This window comes from Balaenoptera physalus (genome assembly GCF_965194825.1).
Source record: "Balaenoptera physalus genome assembly, chromosome: 13".
Lineage (NCBI taxonomy): Eukaryota > Metazoa > Chordata > Mammalia > Artiodactyla > Balaenopteridae > Balaenoptera > Balaenoptera physalus.
The window spans coordinates 45,601,644-45,622,927 of record NC_138892.1 but is presented as its reverse complement, the minus strand read 5'-3'; the positions used below and the strand labels follow the sequence as shown (position 1 = coordinate 45,622,927).

The following is a 21,284-nucleotide window of genomic DNA, read 5'->3' as shown; positions in this document are numbered from 1 at the left end:
ATTTTTAATTTTTTAAAATATTGGAGTGTTCTTTAAGAGAACAGTTTTTTAAAATGTGGGGTATATATCAAAACTTGAAAGAACAATATTTAGTAAAAAATTGCCACAGCGAAGTACACATGAGAATTTCAGCTTATAAATAGCCAAGATTAATTAAATCGAGTAACAGTTTCCCACTGTAACATTTACTTTCTCAAAATTTACTACTTATGTTTTATCTGTTTATTATCTCTATTAATAATCTTCTAGGTTCCAAAATTTGGAGAGCTATTTGAGAAAAATAATTTTAGAAAAAATTGTCTAAGAACTTAGGAGATGTTTCTGTTTTATCCAGGTTAGTCAGTCTCTTCATCCAGTGCTTTCTCATGGTTCTTGGGTCTAACAATTCTGAGAGCAAAATTTTTGATTGATAAATATATGAATGTTGGTGGAAATATAAGTCACCCTGTTTCTATTTTTTTAAGGCTTTATGTTCTGATTCTTGTTTACATAGTTTCAAGAGTGGAAAAATTTTCATTCAAAACTATCTTTAAATAAAATACATTATTTTATTCATTTAGTTGGGAATATTTTTGAATACTGTTACTATATAGCATTATTCTCTTTCAGGTAAATCTAATTAACAAAACCATCTTTTTAAAAACTGACTAGTAGAGCAGCATCTGTCTTTATTTTCAATACTATGAAGCTTTTAATTAACAGAAAACCACCATGGGTTGCTTCTTTAGAATACCACTAAATGTTAGAGACATCGTCTACTGTACAGGAGTTTCACTACTAGACGAGGATGTCTGGGAATTCATATGGATGAAATTCCACTCCACCACGGCCGTTTCTGAAAAGAAAATATTATTGGAAGCCTTAACTTGCAGTGATGACAGGAATTTATTAAATAGGTGGGTCAATTAATTTTTAAAATTCGTGTAATGAGAGTATTCTCTGTTAATCAAACTGTACTGAACTTGTTTTTATTTCCTTAAATATATGCTAGTTACTCTAAAATTTATCTTTCTAGAGCTAAGGAAAACTGCCATATTAATATGACTAAAGCTTGTTGATTTGAAAGGTATACCTTAGTTTCTAACTAATTATTTTATATGTTTTTTCATATGTATGTAAGACAATATTTCATTATAAAAAGAAGCGTTTATTAAAAAGAATTTTTAAAGTGAGTTTGCATCATCAAACCAAAACTATGATTTCTCCACCCACAAGATTGTTCAGACTTTAATTAATATATTAATTACAATATGATGAATTTGATCTTCCTCCTTTTATAAAAACAAAATTGTTCTATTGATAAAATTGTTTTAGTAAAGTTTACACTGGACTATTCTTTGAAGACTGTGATAAATTAAATCATGTAATTTTGGTAATTTTTTTAAAAATCTTTGTTATTGGACTAAAAATTTCCCCACAATTCTATCCTTAAAGGCTTCTAAATCTATCACTGAATTCTGAGGTGGTGCTGGATCAAGATGCAATTGATGTGATAATCCATGTAGCTCGAAATCCACATGGCCGAGACCTTGCCTGGAAATTTTTTAGAGATAAATGGAAGATATTAAATACCAGGTAAAAATAAGAGTTCAATCATTCATACTGGAGTGAGTAAATCAAAGGTGACATATGAGAGCTAAAAGCCCTACTTTTTGTGGTAGAACCAAGGTCCAGATAATAGAATTAGATTTTGAAGTAGTCAGCCAAGATGGGTGTTGCCACTCTTGTGAAACTCAGAATTAATTAACAGTTCTATAACATTATTCATTTATTAAAGATTGATAACCATAATTATATATGGAAATGAGCAGAGTGAAAAGGTTTAGCATTGCAGCTTTCCTGGAAGATCTATCAAACTGTCTTAGGTTGGAGCAATCATGTCATTAAAACCCTATATCCTGAGTGTGTTGTAGAAAAAATGATTTATGAATCATACGTAATGGTATTATAACAAGAAAACTTTAATTACTTCTGTAGAATTGTTTAAATTCTTTTAAAAATATAAATGTTGGGCTTCCCTGGTGGCGCAGTGGTTGAGAATCTGCCTGCTAATGCAGGGAACACGGGTTCGAGCCCTGGTCTGGGAAGATCCCACATGCCGCGGAGCGGCTGGGCCCGTGAGCCACAATTACTGAGCCTGCGTGTCTGGAGCCTGTGCTCCGCAACAAGAGAGGCCGCGATAGTGAGAGGCCCGCGCACAGCGATGAAGAGTGACCCCCACTTGCCACAACTAGTGAAAGCCCTCGCACAGAAACGAAGACCCAACATAGCCATAAATTAAAAATAAATAAATAAATAAAAATATAAATGTCATTAAACACCTGAAATAAAACCATGATATGGAGAAGGAATATTTGAATGGCTGTATAATTCTAGTTGCAGTAGAATTTATTCCTGAGCCATCTTGCTTCACGTTGAGAATAATTCAGCCTCAATTTTAGAAAATATTTCGTTATGTATTTAAATATATTATAATAAATGTTAATTTATTACTCTGATAATCTCTACGGTATTTTAAAATTAAATTCATCATAGAGCATGTAAATGCTGCATGTTCTCCAACTTAAATGTCTCCAGACAACATACCTACTGTTCCGTCTCTTAAAAACTGGTGTATAAACTTTATTTTTTAAAAGCACATTTTTATTGGTTGACCTTGTATAATGAGTTCAATTTGAATGGATGTGTCATATTAAAACATATTTCTATCTATAAATATTTCATTGTTAGAAAGCACTGATATTCCTAGAAACGACATTTATTTCCCCTAGTATTTTCAGCTCAGAAATTGGAATGTTTGAAAGATTAGAACTTGCTTTGCTGTCGTGCGCATAGTATAATGAATAGTCAGACACAAGGTGGAATTAATATATATATATACAAGTATTTCACTTTAAAAAGTATCAAATATCTACCAAATAAACAGAGTTTCTTTAGGGAGTGGTTTTGTAGATCAGAGTTCAGTGTAATGCATATATAGTCTATAGTCCCTACCAAAAAATGTTTGGTTCCTGATATGCCTGTTTTGTTTCACTGAGAGTCCATGATCTCTAATCAAAAGGTAGAAAGATCGAGACAGCATTAAAACCACCTCAGTCTAATGACCTCTTTGTTTTATTAACTGAACATTAATAATAGGGAAAACTCTGAAGAGGGAGGAAGAGGCATTTAGAAACTCAACTTTACGCTCAATTTTTCTGTAAACCTAAAACTGCTCTAAAACTAAAGTCTGTTACTTAAAAAAAAAAATAAGAAAGATTGAGGCTTAAGCATTTCTACAGACAGGGCAGTATTTATCTTGACAAATAGGATTGTCTCCGTCATCTTCTACTCCTCTGTCGATCTTTGAACATGAAAGTTCATGGAGAAATTGTCCAAGGTTCTCCTTGCTTCCTGCCCTGCAGATTCTCCCTGGTTTTAGTTGCCATCAAATCTCGTGGCTTGAATCATTCCCAAATCTACATCTCTAACTCAGACATTTCACCTAAGCTTCACCGTATGATAGACAGTTTCTTGTTGAGATCCCCTACTGGGGTGTACCTGCAAAGCTAAACCATCATTTTCCTTTTGTCTTTGTCTTCCTTTTCTCAGTAAATATATGGTCATCCACCAATTGCTCAAGCCAGGCACCTGGAAATCTACATATGGGTCTCCCTTTCCCTTGACATATGTAACAATTAGGCTTGAGGTCTTATAATTTAACAATTCCTAAATGTTTCATGTTTCTTGAATTCTTCCTCTCTTTCCTGCTACCACTGCTCTAGTGAAGGTTCTTATGTCTTGCCAGTACTCTTAACAATAGCCTTCTGTCTCCTGCCTGTATATTTATATCTACCACCACCAGCACCACACACAGACACACACTCACACACACACACACACTCACACAATCTCACACTCACACACACACACACACACTCACACACATACCTCTTCCCTTTGTCCCAAGAATCTCTCTGAAAAGCAAAAATGATATTTTCCTGCTGTAAAACCTTCAATACTCTGTGCTACACTGAAAATCTAAGCTCCTCTCTTCCTAACCCTTCTACCTCTTATTCTATTATCCTCAGCCTCACAATTTATACACTCAATACCAAATGCATGTAGTCGTCGGCATACACCATGTTGTTTCACACCTCCTTGCCTTTGTTTATGTTGGTTCTCGGCCTAAAATTACTTTCTTCCTTGATATTTGGAACTACTCCATACTTAATCTATCTGGCATCATCTCCTGGAAGCCTTTCTGAAGACCCCACAGCTAAAGAGAATTTCTCTGAAAACTGTATAATTTTATTTTCACCACAGTTAGCCACAATAACTGGGAATGATCTGTTTACAATACTAGATAGTATATTACCTTCAAGGAAAGGATTGTGCCTTTTTCTTCTTTACATAACTGCAAGCAAAGTATAAGCAAAACACTCTTTGAAGAATTATTCTCATTCCTGTACAGTAGGCCATTTCTGTAACCACATATTGATCACTAATGATTACTTATATTATTATTGAATGTCTATTTATTTTATTTTATTGATATAACTTTTCCCATGGAATAGTTCAATGTTAGAATTATAGCAAATTATGATGGTCATACAGTTTAGCTCCCCTCATTTTACAGATGAGAAAACTGAGGCTCCAGAAGCTAAATTACTTAAGTTCCCACAGGTAAGAACAGCATTAGAAAACCTCTTTTAGTGATGACTGGACCTCTGCTTTCAAGAACTCATAATCTTATCTTTAGAGTACTTTTAGTTTTTTTTTTTTATTATTGAAATGTAGTTCATTTACAGTACAGTTCAGGTGTAAAACATAGTGATTCCACAGTTTTATAAATTACACACCATACAATGTTATTAAAATATTATTGACTATATTCCCTGTGCTGTACATTATATCCCTCTGACTTATTTATTTTATAACTAGTATTTGCACCTCTTAATCCCCTTCGCTTCACTCCACCCTCCTCCCCTCTGACAACCACTATTTCTCTTTATCTGTGGCTCTGTTTCTGCTTTGTTATATTTTTTCATTTGTTTTTTTTTTTAGATTCCACATATAACTGAAAACATACAATATTTGTTTTGCTCTATCTGACTTATTTCAGGTAGCATAATACCCTCTAGGTCCATCCTTGTAGTTGTAAATGGCAAGATTCCATTTTTTTTTTTTTTTTTTTGGTCTGAGTAATATCCCATTGTATATATAAATGCCACATCTTCTTTATCCATTCATCTGTTAATAGACACTTAGGCTGCTTCCATTTCTTGGCTATTGTAAATAATGCCTCAGTGAACACAAGGGTGCTTATATCTTTTCCAATTAGTGTTTTTGTTTTCTTTGGAAAAATACTCGTGAGTGGACTTGCTGGATCGTATGATAGTTCTGTTTTCTCACTTTTTTGAGGAACCTCCATACTGTTTTCCATAGGGGCTGTACCAATTTAAATTGCCACCAACAGTGCAAGAGGGTTCCCTTTTCTCCATGTACTCACCAACACTTGGTATTTCTTTACTTTTTGTTGATAGTCATTCTGACAGGTGTGAAGTGATATCTCATTGTGGTTTTGATTTGCATTTCCCTGATGATTAGCAACGTTGAGCATGTTTTCTTGTACCTGTTGGCCATCTGTGTGTCTTCTGTGGAAGAATGTCCATTCAAGTCCTCTGCCCATTTTTTAAATGGGTTTTTTTTATATTGAGTTTTATAAGTTCTTTATGTATTTTGGATATTATCCCATAATCAAGCATATCATTTGCAAATATCTTCTCCCATTCAGTAGATTGCCTATTCATTTGTTGATGATTTCCTTTTCTGTGCCAAAGCTTTTTAGTTTGATGTGGCCCTATTTGTTTATTTTTGCTTTTGTTGACCTTGCATGAGGAGACAGATCCAAAAAAATATTGCCAAGACTTATGTCAAAGAGTGTATGTTTTCTTTTAAGAGTTTTATGGTTTCAGGTCCTACATTTAAGTCTTTAATCCATTTTGAATTTATTTTTGTATATGGTATAAGAACATAGTCCACTTTCATCCTTTTATATATAGTTGTCCAGTTTTCCAATACTATTTATTCAAGAGACTGGTTTTCCCCCATTGTATATTCTTGCTGCCTTTGTCACAAATTAATTGACCGGATGTGCATGGATTTATTTCTTTTCCACTGATCCACGTGTCTGTTTTTGTGCCAGTACCATATGTTTTTATTACTATATCTTTGTGGTATAGTTTGAGGTTAGGGTGTGTGATATCTCTAGTGTTGTTCTTCTTTCTCAAGATTGCTTTGACAATTCAAGGTCTTTTGTGGTTCCACACAGATTTTAGGATTATTTGTTCTAATTCTGTGAAAAATGCCTTTGGTATTTTGATGGGGATTGCACTGAATCTGTAGATTGCTTTAGATAGTATGCACATTTTAACAATATTCATTCTTCTGATACATAGCACTGTATATCTTTCCATTTAATTATGTTGCATTTAACTTCTTTCATCAGTGTTTCATAGTTTTCAGAGTACCTGGTCTTTCATGTTCCTTGGTTAAATTTATTCCCAGATAGTTTATTCTTTTTGATGCAGTTGTAAATGGAATTGGTTTCTTGACTTTTCTTTCTGATAATTCAGTATTAGTGTATAGAAATGCAGCTGATTTCTGTATATTAATTTTGTTTCTTGCAACTTTACTGAATTCATTTAGTCAAATAGGTTTTGTTTGTTTGTTTGTTTTTGTGGAGTCTTTAGGGTTTTCCATATAGTATAATGTCATCAGCAAACAGTGAAAGTTCTACTTCTTCCTTTCCACTTTGGATTCTTTTTATTTCTTTGTCTTGTCTGTTTGCTGTGGCAAGAACTTCCAATACTATGTTGAATAAAAGTAGCGAGAATGGGCATCCTTGTCTTGTTCCTGATCTTAGAGGAAATGCTTTCATTTTTCACCATTGAGTATGCTGTTAACTGTGGGCTTGTCATATATGACCTTTATTATGTTTATGTATGTTCCCTTTATACCAATTTGTTGAGGGTTTTTATCATGAATGGATACATAATTTGTTCTCAAGTTCTTTATATAGTTGTATTATGGGCATGTCATAGGAGGAGGTGAGTTCAGGGTCTTTCTACACAGCCATCTTGATCCTGCCTCCAGTTTAGTCTAGTGTACTTTTTTTATTTCAAAGAGTATGATAACCTGTGATAGGTACCCTTAACACAGTAGACAATAAATGAAATGAGAAATCTTTCCAACTCACTGATACATAGTGTTCTTTGCCTTGGGTCATGAGTCAAGTAATTATGCTTGTGGCACAAAGATTATGACATTCAAATGAACAATTTGATGTTTTACTTTAATACTCACATGAGAAAATGCTAATATTTTGGGAGCATTTGTGAGAAATTTGGCTCAGTTTCTAGGAATGAAAAAGGATAATGCTGATGTCAATTTTGACTGACCAGACCAAAGGATCTGTGTGACTTACTGTTAATACCCAAGTTTTTCCTGCAGTTCTATTTCTTTTGGTAAGATCCTTCTTCCTTACAGTGATCTAGGTTGCTTTAAAATGAAAACTTTTAGGGAATTCCCTGCCAGTCCAGTGGCTGGGACTCTGTGGGCTTCCACTGCAGTGTTCGATCCCTGGTTAGGGAACTAAGATCCCGCAAGCCACGGGGTGCGGCCAAAAAAAAAAAAAGTAAAATTGAAAGTTTTAAAATGTTTCTTTCTCTGGCTTTATATTGGAAATATAATAGTAATTCCTAAATATAATTTTAGAGGGCTCTCTTTAGACCTCTTTGAAACACTGTGAGCCAAATCAGGATACATTTGATGGCATCCCATAGCCACAGCTCTTTGCACCTCCCTGACTCCCTAGGGAAATGGCCTTGAATAGCACTAAGACAACACAGGTCACTTGGAGCCCTTGAGAAGGGTTCTTTAAAAATATGTGTAGTAGTATTTCCTAAATTACTGCCTGCTTTAACATTAAGACTTTTTTTAATCTTTCAAGGTATGGAGAAGCATTGTTTTTGAATTCCAAACTTATCAGTGGAGTTACAGAATTTCTTAATACTGAAGGTGAACTGAAAGAGGTAAATATTTTAAGATGAGTTCTAATGCTTTGCTTTTATAAACATATGAAATTATACATTTACTTCAACCATTTCTTTCCAATAAAGTCATACCCATTCCTTTGAAGTGCGTGCCCGCGCGCACACACACACACACCCATGCTAAAGACTTTACGCCATTCATTATTTGCAAAGGTATTTCTAACATATTAGTATTTAATATTAAATTCCCGTGAGAGGTGATTGAATGCAATGATTCTCAAGTTGGGAGACTCCAAATACACTCCAGAAATCTTTGATCCAATCAACTACCCCTCTATTGAGTCTGTGAACCCAGTTTGGGATCCTTGGAACAAAAACACTATCCTGTCACAATGACTCAGTATTTGGATACAGAGGACCAAGGTTGCTATTGAGGTACAGAACTTGAGATTCATTACTTTGTGGTCAGGTCTACACAAAGAATGATAATTGGATACAGTAATAATGCTTCATGCTATTTGGTTTGTTAAATAGAATAAATTCATACATTTGGATGGAAGTGTATCTGGCAGCATATACTGATATTAATAGTTCGTTTAAAATTCTGCTGGATACAATCCCAAGAAGTGAATTTCATTGATGAAACTGAACTTATTTTTTAAGGACTAGTGTCCAGTTTGCAGAGTATCTAACATTTTCTTTTTTCTCTGTTTTATGTCTCTGGAAATTTAAACCAGCTAGTTTCGTGACCATTAATTCACATCTCTAATAGTTAGGGGTATGAAATGGGGGGGTGGGGTAAGTAGGTAGGAGGAAGGAGCAAAATATTGGACTGATTAAAGTGAGTTGGGCTTCAAACATTTATTGCTTTTTAGTCTGCTGCTCAACTCCATTATAAAATATAGCTGAGATTTGGCATTGAGAATCACAGTGTCCTCAGTTTTCACTGACAGAATGCCCGATGCTGTGACCCAGAGCTCATCCCATTGAGCAGGATTCTCCCAGAAGCATCCACCCTGGCACCATCCCTAATACCTCCTAATATTGTCCAATTTTGTATGGTCATCCCCCACGCACTCACTTGGATTCTTTCACACCATGAGCTAAGCTAAGCTAAAAGTCTCTGATTGTAATGATTTGAAATTCAATTTTTATCCCTATGTGTGTTCCCAACACTGAAGAATTTGAAAGCCCTAGCACATGTTTTACTATATTTTTTATTTTTAATAAAGGAAGCTAAAAGGGAAGGAATTCTTTCATATCCATAGGAAAGAGAAAGAAAGAACAATTAAGCTAATGAGTTTATGTATTTAAATGAAGTAGTTTTAATTCTTTGATTTTACATTCAATAATCGGAATGAAAGACTCATTTAGTGACAACCTGTGCAGTCATTGAAGTGAACACAGAAGTGAAAGATCTCTCCTCTCCTCCCCTCTCCCCTTCCCTCCTTTTAGCTCCCTTCCTTCTGCCATCTTCCTCTCCCCTTGCCTCTCTCCTGTTCTCTCTCCCTCTTCTTCTGTTCTCTAACTCTATCTTTCATGTTTTCCTTGCTTCGGTATAATACCCAGCTCATGGAAAACCATCTGTTAAATGGACATTTAAATTGATTTTATCATATGATGGCCATTTTGCTTTACATATTTCACTTGCATATTTAATTTTTTACACTTGACTTAATTGCCATTTGAAATGTTCCAAGATACCCCTATAATGAAAGGTGCCATTTGAAAACTGAAACTCAGCTGTGGCTTTTATTCCGTTATCTGCAAAGCAGCTAACTTCACAATACAGGCTCTCTGTGGCCTGAGTGATGAATCCCTTCATGACACAGATGCTTGCACTGACTTTCTAGTTTACCAACTGCTGCCTGAGGCTTTTCCATACTTTTATTACCTAATCATCGACTGTAGGATTGTGGACCACTATTGTTGGGTGGGAGGGGGGTTAATTTGTGTTGCCGATAACCCCCTTCCATAAATATAAAGGAAATGAGGAAGTGTCAGTCTCATTTTCCCATAACCAATGAGCCTCGTAAGCATAAAAACCAATATGCTCCCTTTGGATATAGCATATTCTTATTTTCAAAAGTTTATAGATCAAAAGTGAATCGGCATCTTTATGAATTCTGAAAACTAATTTGAGATTGTAATGATCCCCATCAACTTTAGGGGCATTCAGCAGAGACACTTACATTGTTCTATGGTCCCTTCCCCAAAACTACATTCTCGTACCTGAAACTGGCAATTTCCTTCTAATGACATAGCTCTAGCAATTTGAACAATATTTCTCCATGAAACAGTACATCACTTCCTTAATTTTAAACTAATGGAAGTACAACCTCATGAAACCTCAGAGGCCCTTGCCATTTTTCCATACTAATGCCCGTTCAGCAATCCTCTTCAGCACTCATTTTTTTTGGCCTCTTGAACCTTATATACAACACTGTTGTAAAAGAACATAGATCCTGTGCATTACAGACATCCCATTTACAGTTTTAATGTTGAAAATATAAACCTCATAATCGGGCAATAGCTAATTCTATTCATTTATATAGTTACTAAGAGTATATTGTGTGCTGTACTTTACAAATTATTTTGTGATGTTTAGGGTCTAGAGTATCCTAAATCAAGAGTACTAAATACTAAAATGTTTTTTAATAGAGAAATTAACAAACATGTCTAGAAATTTTATGCTAAGGAGAACAGGGCACACAAGCAACTCTGACATCTTACTAAATGTTATTTTATAAAAATGTCTAAACTTGCAACATTTTCAAATAAAAGCATAAGATGGCATAAATATTTAGGAAGCACAATAATAAAAACTAATAGCAGCAGAACATCTACCAAAGAGCTGCCAAAATAAGCAAACTGGAATGCCAAATGCCTTCCATCTACCCCATGCCCTCTAAAGTGAGGCAGGGGTCTGGAAGGTGCTGTGATCATGCCCCAGGACCAGTCAGATGGCTGCTCTGACCACAAGTTCGCCAGAAGAGTTGTGGAGCAGTATGAGGCATAAGATCAATTTATGACAACTATGGAAAGTGGGCCACATGTGTTCTGATGAATAAGCTACTCATAAGATGCATGTGAGTCACCCCAAGCTCTGTGAGCTCACAACGGAAGTATTTAGTGCACTTAAATAGTGATTTAAGGAATGAATCCCTAGAGAAGCCCCAGTTACATTTTCTACTGAGAGTTCTCTTGCAGGATAATCTGACCTACTATCTTTGTGTCAATAACACATTCATAGTCAATCCCATAGTTTGCCTTTGAGGAAGACTTAAGAGTTTTACTTCATGTGTTCAGGCTGGCTTTCTACCTTGGCAAAAGGCCAAGAGCATACTGCACAGAGTCAAAGCTGCCAAAGGGTCATTTATCACTATCCGGCATATTCAGTGACTGCCTAGGAAAATATGTAACAATGTGGAACATAGTTTAAAAGAAGTAGATGTAATTTTTTTTCCTGATTGACCTGTATTATGTAAATAACGCCACTGTAATGCACAGATGTAATGTACAAATGTACACTGTAATGTACATATTTTTGTAATAAATTAAAATGCAAAATTCAAAATATAGATCAAAATGTACTATTTGTTGCTTTAGGAATATAGATTGAATGAATCTGAACATAAATATGTAAATACAAATGAATCACTGGATTAGTCAGTTAAGTTTAAAAATATGATTCAGATGCTTTCATTAGACTTCCTTTTTATCTATGTGTACGTGTCACAGGTATATGTGTGTGGCACAGTGCCTAGAATATTGAAGGTATTCAATAAATTCTAGTCTTTCCCTTCATCCTCTTTCTTTTGTGTGTGTAAATCTGGTCAGGTGTCAGATCAGTTTTAAGGATAGCACTGATAAATCTTTGTTATATAATACATTGAATATTTTGCATGTTTCTTATTAAAGCATAGTGAATTTGAAGTCTTATAAAGAACATAGCTCTGAGATATGGTTATCCACTGCTAATGCTGCAGGGCACCAAGTTTTGTAGGAAAGTAGAGGATAAACTTTGAAAAAAACCATCAGTATCATGTAATCAAAGTAATATTGTCATAAACAAACCAAGCTACCCATGAACCAATTTCTAGATTAATTCAGAAAGGTATAATTAACTCCATTTTAATGAATCCCCTGCCTCCATATCTCCCTATCCCTGAGTCAAGCTTGATGACATTTCTCTCCTGGCATATTCTCCATGTGGTGCCCACCATGTGATGAATCACACCCCACACTAATTACACAGTATAACACTTCTGTGTTGCAAGTTGATTTTTCACATTGGTCTATTAGCATTGCAATTGTTGGTTGGTTGCCAGTTTCTTAAGACATATCAAACAGAGAGAAAAACTGCTAGTATTTAATCTTGAAATAAAATCCTTGAGCATTCCCAGAGTATGTGGACTCTCTAGAGAAAGTCTTCTACCCATAAAATTATGACAAAACATTTAAAACTTATAACTTTTAAATTAAAGCTCAAATTCTCTAGCTAAATTAATCGACATTCCTCCTTCATTCTTTCTAAATCTAGTTACTCAGGTGATTGCAGTATCATTTATCATCCAGTTTTCATAGCATCATTACTTTGTTTTCCACCACCCAATAATTTTGATATTTCTTTGCTATCAAAGATAGTGTCAGGCACTCATACTATTTATTTAGAGAAGATGAATAATTTTCTCTCTAAGCACAAAAAGTTAACTTTAATCCTTATATTCATTGTTAAGGCTATTTAGTACATTAGATAGCTTTGTTATTAGAACTAGTCTTTACCACAATCCCATCAACCTATTATGAAAAGACAAATTAAATATGTCTTTTAATATTTATTTATGAAACAAGAAGCTGAATTTGGAGCTATTTAAACTGTAATGTCCACTCTTTTTTTCCTTTCAGTTCCAAAAGAAATTACATTACACCTAGTGGGCACAATCTGTTTTATTGCATTTCATTACTAAGCTCACTCCACATATTAAATATACCTTCTGTAGTGACTGTGACACTTTTCTTCAAATAGATTCTTGTTTATATATATGTGTTGGACATGAGTTCTTTTGAAGACATGTGTATTTACCATTTTTAAATTATATTTTTTATTGAAACATAGTAGAAATACAATATTATGTTAGTTTCAGGTATACTATATAATGATTTGACATTTGCATACATTATGAAATGATCACCATTATAAGTCTAGTAACCATCTGCCCCCATACGAAGTTATTAGAGTATTATTGACCATATTCCTTATGCTGTCTATTTACTATTTTACTATTTCTATTTCCAGCTAAGGAACTTCATGAAGAGCTATGATGGAGTAGCTGCTGCCTCTTTCTCAAGAGCCGTGGAAACTGTCGAAGCCAATGTACGCTGGAAAATGCTTTATCAAGATGAGCTTTTCCAATGGTTAGGAAAAGCTCTGAGACACTAATGTGTGTCTCTTAAAAACAATTCGACTCAGAATTTTGTGAGAAGACCTGCTTTATGTGGAATGAGGAAAATGGCCAGATTTTCAGTGTTAACGTGTGGGAGGAAATTTTTTTTTTAATTTTTGGTTTTGGGGGATTTTTTTGTTGCATTCATTCTGTTTTGTTTCTCTACTGGGTGTTCTTCTCTAAAGAAACTCTTGCAAGTGAAACTAGCCATGACTGCTTCAGCTATACATTCCTCACTGTACAGGACCAAATATGATAGTGGTGCATGTTGACGTTGCAGTCAGTATGGAAAAAACATATTCAGAATATTTTGTGCATGGCTGTATGGTCCTGCCTGTGTTCTAGCATGCTTATTTAAAATGTCCAATGTTGTATGTGAATATATGTTACATCGGGATTGACATTATGCAAAAGCACAAAGATTATCTGTGACAATCAGTGATGCAATGACAGAAAAACTAAAACAGGGAATTATATTCTTAGTCCTGGGCAATGTGAGAAGTGAAATAGCCCTTTAAGTGATTGGTGTCACTTATTTCAGCACTTGGATTGTCTTGCAATGATTATTGTACTGCTAACTCATTTTCTTTGAGTTAAAGCTGTGTATACATTTAAAAACGCATATAGATAGTGTATGCATATGTATATGTACATAGGGAGGCCCCATATGTATATAGTATGTTGTACACTGCATTTGTGCAAAGACTCTCTTCAGCTCAAAGAAAATTTATCTCTTTTTATAAACGTATACAAACTTTGAAAAGGCTTCAAAGAATTTATCTCAACACTATCCTTCCTGACAATTTCCTGACTAAATTTCTCAACTGTTATAGATTTTTTCATCTACTTCCTGAATGGTCTATTCTATACATAAAAATGAATTTAAACAAAATTTATGTACAAACGCTCTTCTAATTTTCCTAAGTGGCAACCTCACATCGTAAATATAGATTCTGTCATCATTTTGGTCCCGCTTCCTATTGGATAAAACAGTTATGTATACTTAATGATTATTAGTGCTGAGAAAGTGTTTCTTTTCCATCTTCTTTGTTTCTCCATCTCATGTTAGGTGGTGCAGAGAGTTAAAAACTCTTCCTGTGTGTTGATCTTTGCGTCTGTGTGAATCTAATCTCCCATTAAGCGACCATACCTCAAATGGATTCTTATGACCTTTGATGCCAGGTGTGCCATTCGTTAAGATGAAAAGTTTCTTTTCTTGAGCAAAGCTTTTCCTTTAGTATTGACAGCTCTGTTCTACCTGGGAATTTTGAATAGTCTTTCCCTGGCTGTATTATGTAACACAAGTGTTTTTAAATGGTATTCTCACGCAGTAGGCCAGCTCTCCAAACATTGCTTAGATGCTCAAAAACGAACATATTTTAAGTTTACCATTATGAAATGCCGATACAACTAACTGTACATAAGCCAAATGTTTGTGGACCACTTTATGTTTTCCTGAGGTTTTCCGCTCCTCTACATATTCTTGCAAATCATTGAAAGAAACATTCTAATTCTAATAGTCACTGAACGTTGGGAAATAAAGTAGGTATTTTAGAAACTGGAGCCATAGATTTATTATAGGTTTGTAGTAAAGAGGAACAATTTAATAATCTATAGAACAAGTATCACCTAAGGTTGAATTTTATCTTTTCAGCAATTAATATCTATTACTCATACCTAAATTTTTCAGCCCTTCAATTAATATATGAATTTTAAATACTCTATGTGTTGTTAATAACACAGAGTAATGCTTAGTATAAAATCTAAAAGTCATGCCACCTATCTGAAGTGATGAAATTTAATATAATTTCAAATATGTGTGAAACCCTTAAGGGGTAAGTTCTGAAACATAACAATAATAAAGATCACACTGTCATGCAGGTTCAAAACATGTACTGTATCACCATTGGATTCATGTAATAGAAAAGATAAAAAATTAGAGGTGGATGTCTTGTTTTGTGTCGTGGATTACTGAAAACTCTTAATAGTTGTGACATTCTTTTGAATGAAATCACCATTTCCAGCTTTGAGTTAAAAGGGCTTTTATAGTTCTTTTTTCCTCTGCACTGCTAATAATCTTAATCCTCTTTCAGTATTTTAGTGGCCTTGAACAACTGGTTTAGCTATGATGTCAAATCCTAAGTGTATAATTATGTGCAACGTTTAATACCTCATATAATACTTGTTCAACAGTATAGTGGTATCAATGACATTGAGGTGGAATTTTTGTTCTACATATTTTTCAATAATTTATCCTTTCCAATGCTGAAGATTATATCAGGCATTAACATTTTTTAGTTGTTTAAATAAGTAATATTTTCAAAACAATAAAATGACCAATGACATCTCTTGGAATATTCTGTAAAATGTAGTTAAGTTATAAAATTCTATTTTCTGCATAGAGTTTTTATCTTTTTTCTCTTCTTTGTCTGTTTTACAAATCATACACATGCATGAAATAACAAATAGTTGAAAGTGTCCAAAATCTAGGCTTAAAAACTTACTGTGCCATTATATGTACAACAGCAAAACTTGGTTTCAATTAGGAAGGACTAAATATTTACTGAATATTTAGTAAATATTCTGAAGCATTAAATATCTCTAGGTAACCTGTAAATAAAAAGTTTTCCCCATTTTTACACATTTTCCCTTAAAATTTTCCTATAATCTTTGAAGTTTTTTTACATATGCAAGCACAACCTCTAAGTCTAGTATCTACAATGCTAGGTTTATTCTTCAGTTTCAATAACATGGATTTTACCTGGGAGTTAAACTCACTTTGGTTTACATTATTTCTAGGATAATTATATCATAGGACTGAGAATTTTTTGATAGTGCAACTTACAAATATTATAACAGTAAAATCTTACAAGGTTCCTAAGATTATACCATATATTTATAAACTGCATTTAATTTTCAAAGAACTTTTACATATGCTGTTTCGTTTGACTCCTCTCGAAAACATAGTAAATTATATTAGCCCTAATAGTCTGATGAGAAAACTGAGACTCAGAGTAGCAACATGAACTTTTTAAAATTACATAATTGTTGTTTTGGGAACAATTACAATAACTTGAGATCTTCAAGAAAACCTTCCTACAACTAAAATAGAAAGACATGTTTGAAATACCTCTATCAGTTGCATTAATTGGAGATTTTCCAAATACCAGAAGCAATATCAAAATACTGATTAAATATATCTACAATAGTTACATTATTTTTAAAATTCTGTGTTTCTAGTTTGCATAATGTCAAACAACTGGAAGAAATGTTAATCAGCATTCACTTTGGTCAGCATAAATAGCCAAATACTGGGACAAAAAATACAGCCCATTGATAATAGTTTTCTTTTTTTTAATATTTTGGTGAACATTATTTAAATATGACCTTAAAATACTGACAATTTGCTTCATTTACCACACAGATTTCTCTGATAAACTTTGTAGTAACAGATGGTCAGACCACAGATAAAATGATGCCCATTTAAATCAGTGAAGGTAATATTCAGTAAAATGTTTATAAATCTGTGCAGACTAAGTTATGCAAAAACCATTTTCGTGCAACTGTAGTACTATATCAGATGCAGTAAAGGGATTCCTAAAGAAGTTTACAATAATATATTTAATTCAAATCTATTGGCTATTAAATTTTAAGGAATTTTTTCTAAGAAGTCAGAAACCTAAAATAGTTTAATTATTCTCCTCAATATACCCATGAAAAAACCACATATACTTTATTAAAGAAAAAGCTCATATAATGGGAAATTAGGATTCCCACACCTGTTTTTTTTCCTTTATCAGAGACCATAGCTGAATTATTATCATTTGACACTGCTAATTATGTACTGACAGAATTTAATTTAATTAAACATTTATTGAGCACCTTTTATTTCACAAAGCACTTTTTGAGAGGAAAGGAAGGGATGAACAAGGCTTAAAGGAATTTACATCACAATAAATGAAACAAACATAGAGAAATAATGAACCAATAAGGGCAACATGAAAGATAATTACATACTACAAAAAAGGAACTAAATAATTTTTAGGTATAGATAATATTAGGCATTATTTTTGTATACTCATTCTCAAAAGATTTGTCGTACTTCAGGATAATTCTCACTGTTTGTTTCACAGCACTTAATTGTGTAACATTTAGAAAGTATAACAAAACCACATAGTTTAAACTTTTATAGTTGGAATATAAATTAGAATAGAATTTATCTTCAAGAAAAGTTGTTTGAGCATTTTAATAATATCGGTAAGTTGTGGAAAAATGTTTAACCTACTTATGTAAAAGTAGCTCAAGTTTTCTAAAATGGTTTTAGCATACTGTTTGTATATTCACAATGTGTTAATTTTAAGTTAATCATACATTATTAAAAACAGGTTCAACAATTCTTATACAGTACTAGGCAATAATGTATTTGTTCAAAATAGTATATGTGAACTTTTGAGTATGAAAATGTTATTGCAAAATATCCTGGAATTCCAAAATTTAATTACATAAGAGTAACTTTCAGTTCGATTGCTTTGAATTAATAAGGTCTTTTTTAAATTAAAATATTGAGTTGGCCAAAAAGTTCGTTCGGATTTTTCCATACACTTGAAAAACCTGAACGAACTTTTTGGCTAACCCAGTATTTTGTTTAATATGCATTGTTTATGTTCAGAAAAAATCAAACAAAAGGGTACTCTAGTAGCTTTTATTTTTATTTTATTTTATGAAATTTTACTTTAAAGTCTAGAAAAAATTGTCTTAAATATTAAAAATAAACAGTTGGTGAAAATATATGTTCTAATTTTATGTATACTGTATATGAATTTTATTTTTAAAATAGGTTTTTCACAAATAGCCCTACTGGTAGGCAGTATAATTTTACCCAGATTTTGAAAACATAACACTTTACAGGATTTTATGTTGAATATTTGGTACTTTAAGGATAGTACATTGAAAATGTTTATCTTTACACATTCCCAGTTCATGTACCAATCCACAAAGAAAAAAGAAAAAAGACCCATTCTTCATTTTATTTATTTATTTATTTATTTATTTATTTATTTATTTTTGACTGCGTTGGGTCTTCGTTTCTGTGCGAGGGCTTTCCCCAGTTGCGGCAAGCGGGGGCCACTCTTCATCGCGGTGCGCGGGCCTCTCACTATCGCGGCCTCTCTTGTTGCGGAGCACAGGCTCCAGACGCGCAGGCTCAGTAATTGTGGCTCACGGGCCCAGTCGCTCCGCGGCATGTGGGATCTTCCCGGCCCGGGGCACGAACCCATGTCCCCTGCGTTGGCGGGCAGATTCTCAACCACTGCGCCACCAGGGAAGACCCCCATTCTTCATTTTAATCAGAATTAATTTTTTGCGCTGTATTAGTTAAATGAGTTATAATATCGGGAAAGTACAAAAACGAGTGCCTCCTAAACGCTGGGCGTTGTATAGGTATCATCTCATTTAATAACTCTGTGAAATACCATCAGTTCCAAATCACCAGTGAGGAGACAGAAGCTAAGAGTTGTAAAGAGCTTGTGTAACTGGTGGTAGGTTTTGGCGAGAATTCAAAAACCTGCGCACCCAAGCCTTACACGGCTTAAATTAGTCCTTAATCTGCCTCCTACATGCCTGAAAACATAATGATTATCCATACAGACCAGTCTCTGTAGAAGATTTGAATAGATACTTAGCTTACTTTTTCATTGTCATTGGCTAATTTGAGAAAAATGTTAATTAGTACATTTTGGTTTACTACTCATTTCTTAACAAGGTTACTTCATATGGCCTATAAAAGTTTTCATCAAAGTGTTTTACATTAATGTGTTGTGTAGTTGGTTTTAAGCTGTTACAAGTTATTAAGAGATAGTCCAGCCAACAAGCCGTGAAAAATAAGGGAAAAGAAAGATGGATTGCAAAGCTCTTCACCAGTGGACCAAAAGATAAAGTTAAATCTCTACCCTGCATATGGAGGAGACCTATTAGTTTAGCCAGAACTTTCCTTTTGCTTAGCGATGAGGTCAGAGAAATATTTCTCTCTTTCTGCTTAGAACCATATAGATGGACTGCAGCCCCTTAATTTACTTGAAGTTACATTTTCCATTGGCCTCCTCTGTGTAGTTACAGTTTAAGATAACTGCTTTGACCTACCTCTGCACAGTCAACTTGGTTCGAATCGCATACATTTTTATTATGTCATGTAAGTAATTGAAAGAGTGAAATGTTTTATAGCAAATATTACAGTAGAGTTAAGAACATCTGCCTTGAATGTGCAGTGTATTTCTTTTTTTTTAATACATCTTTTTTGCAGTATAATTGCTTCACAATGCTGTGTTAGTTTCTGTTGTACAACAAAGTGAATCAACCATATGCATACATATATGCCCATATCCCCTCCCTCTTAAGCCTCCCTCCCACCCTCCCTATCCCACCCCTCTAGGGCATCGCAAAGCACCGAGCTGATCTCCCTGTGCTATGCTGCTGCTTCCCATTAGCTATCTATTTTACATTTGGTAGTGTATATGTCGATGCTACTCTCACTTCGCCCTTGGCCAGCTTCCCCCTCCCCCCATGTGCTCAAGTCCATTCTCTATGTCTACGTCTTTATTCCTGCCCTGCCACTAAGTATATCAGTATCATTTTTTTTTTTTTTTTAGATTCCATATATATGCATTAGCATACGGTATTTGTTTTTCTCTTTCTGACTTACTTCACTCTGTTTGATAGACTCTAGGTCCATCCACCTCACTACAAATAACTCAATTTCATTTTTTTATGGCTGAGTAATATTCCGTTGTATACATGTGCCACATCTTCTTTAGCCATTCATCTGTCGATGGACATTTAGGTTGCTTCCATGTCCTGGCTATTGTAAATAGTGCTGCAATGGACATTGTGGTGCATGTGTCTTTTTGAATTATGGTTTTCTCAGGGTATATGCCCAGTAGTGGGATTGCTGGGTCATATGGTAGTTCTATTTTTAGTTTTTTAAGGAACCTCCATACTGTTCTCCATAGTGGTTGTATCAATTTATATTCCCACCAACAGTGCAGGAGGGGTCCCTTTTCACCACACCCTTTCCAGCATTTACTGTTTCTAGATTTTTTGATAATGGCCATTCTGACCAGTGTGAGGTGATACTTCATTGTAGTTTTGATTTGCAGTTCTCTAGTAATTAGTGATGTTGAGCAGCTTTTTGTGTGCCTCTTGGCCATCTGTATGTCTTCTTTGGTGAAATGACTATTTAGGTCTTCTGCCCATTTGTTAATTGGGTTGTTTGTTTTTTTGATATTGAGCTCCATGAGCTGTTTGTATATTTTGGAGATTAATCTTTTGTCCATTGTTTCATTTGCAAATATTTTCTCCCATTCTGAGGGTTGTCTTTTCGTCTTCTTTATGGTTTCCTTTGCTGTGCAAAAGCTTTTAGGTTTAATTAGGTGCCATTTGTTTATTTTTGTTTTTATTTTCATTACTCTAGGAGGCGGATCAAAAAAGATCTTGCTGTGGTTTATGTCAAAGAGTGTTTTTCCTATGTTTTCCTCTAAGAGTTTTATAGTGTCCATTCTTACATTTAGGTCTTTAAACCATTTTGAGTTTATTTTTGTGTATGGTGTTATGGAGTGTTCTAATTTCATTCTTTTATGTGTAGCTGTCCTGTTTTCCCAGCACCACTTATCGAAGAGGCTGTCTTTTCTCCATTGGATGTTCTTGCCTCCTTTGTCGTAAATTAGGTGATTATATGTGCGTGGGTTTATCTCTGGGCTTTCTATCCTGTACCATTGATCTATATTTCTGTTTTTGTGCCAGTACCGTA

General features: G+C 34.1%; 1 protein-coding gene across 1 annotated transcript in view; it reads left to right on the top strand.

Moving 5' to 3' along the window:
• Positions 1-18,511, top strand: part of TRHDE (thyrotropin releasing hormone degrading enzyme) — a 394,213-nt gene extending 375,702 nt beyond the window's left edge. The window contains exons 16-19 of the mRNA XM_082418907.1: positions 729-896; positions 1,435-1,575; positions 7,994-8,075; positions 13,336-18,511. Coding sequence (XP_082275033.1) covers positions 729-896; positions 1,435-1,575; positions 7,994-8,075; positions 13,336-13,479 — 535 coding nt within the window. The 3' untranslated portion in view covers positions 13,480-18,511. The remainder of the gene's footprint in view (positions 1-728; positions 897-1,434; positions 1,576-7,993; positions 8,076-13,335) is intronic.
• Positions 18,512-21,284: the final 2,773 nt, after the last annotated feature.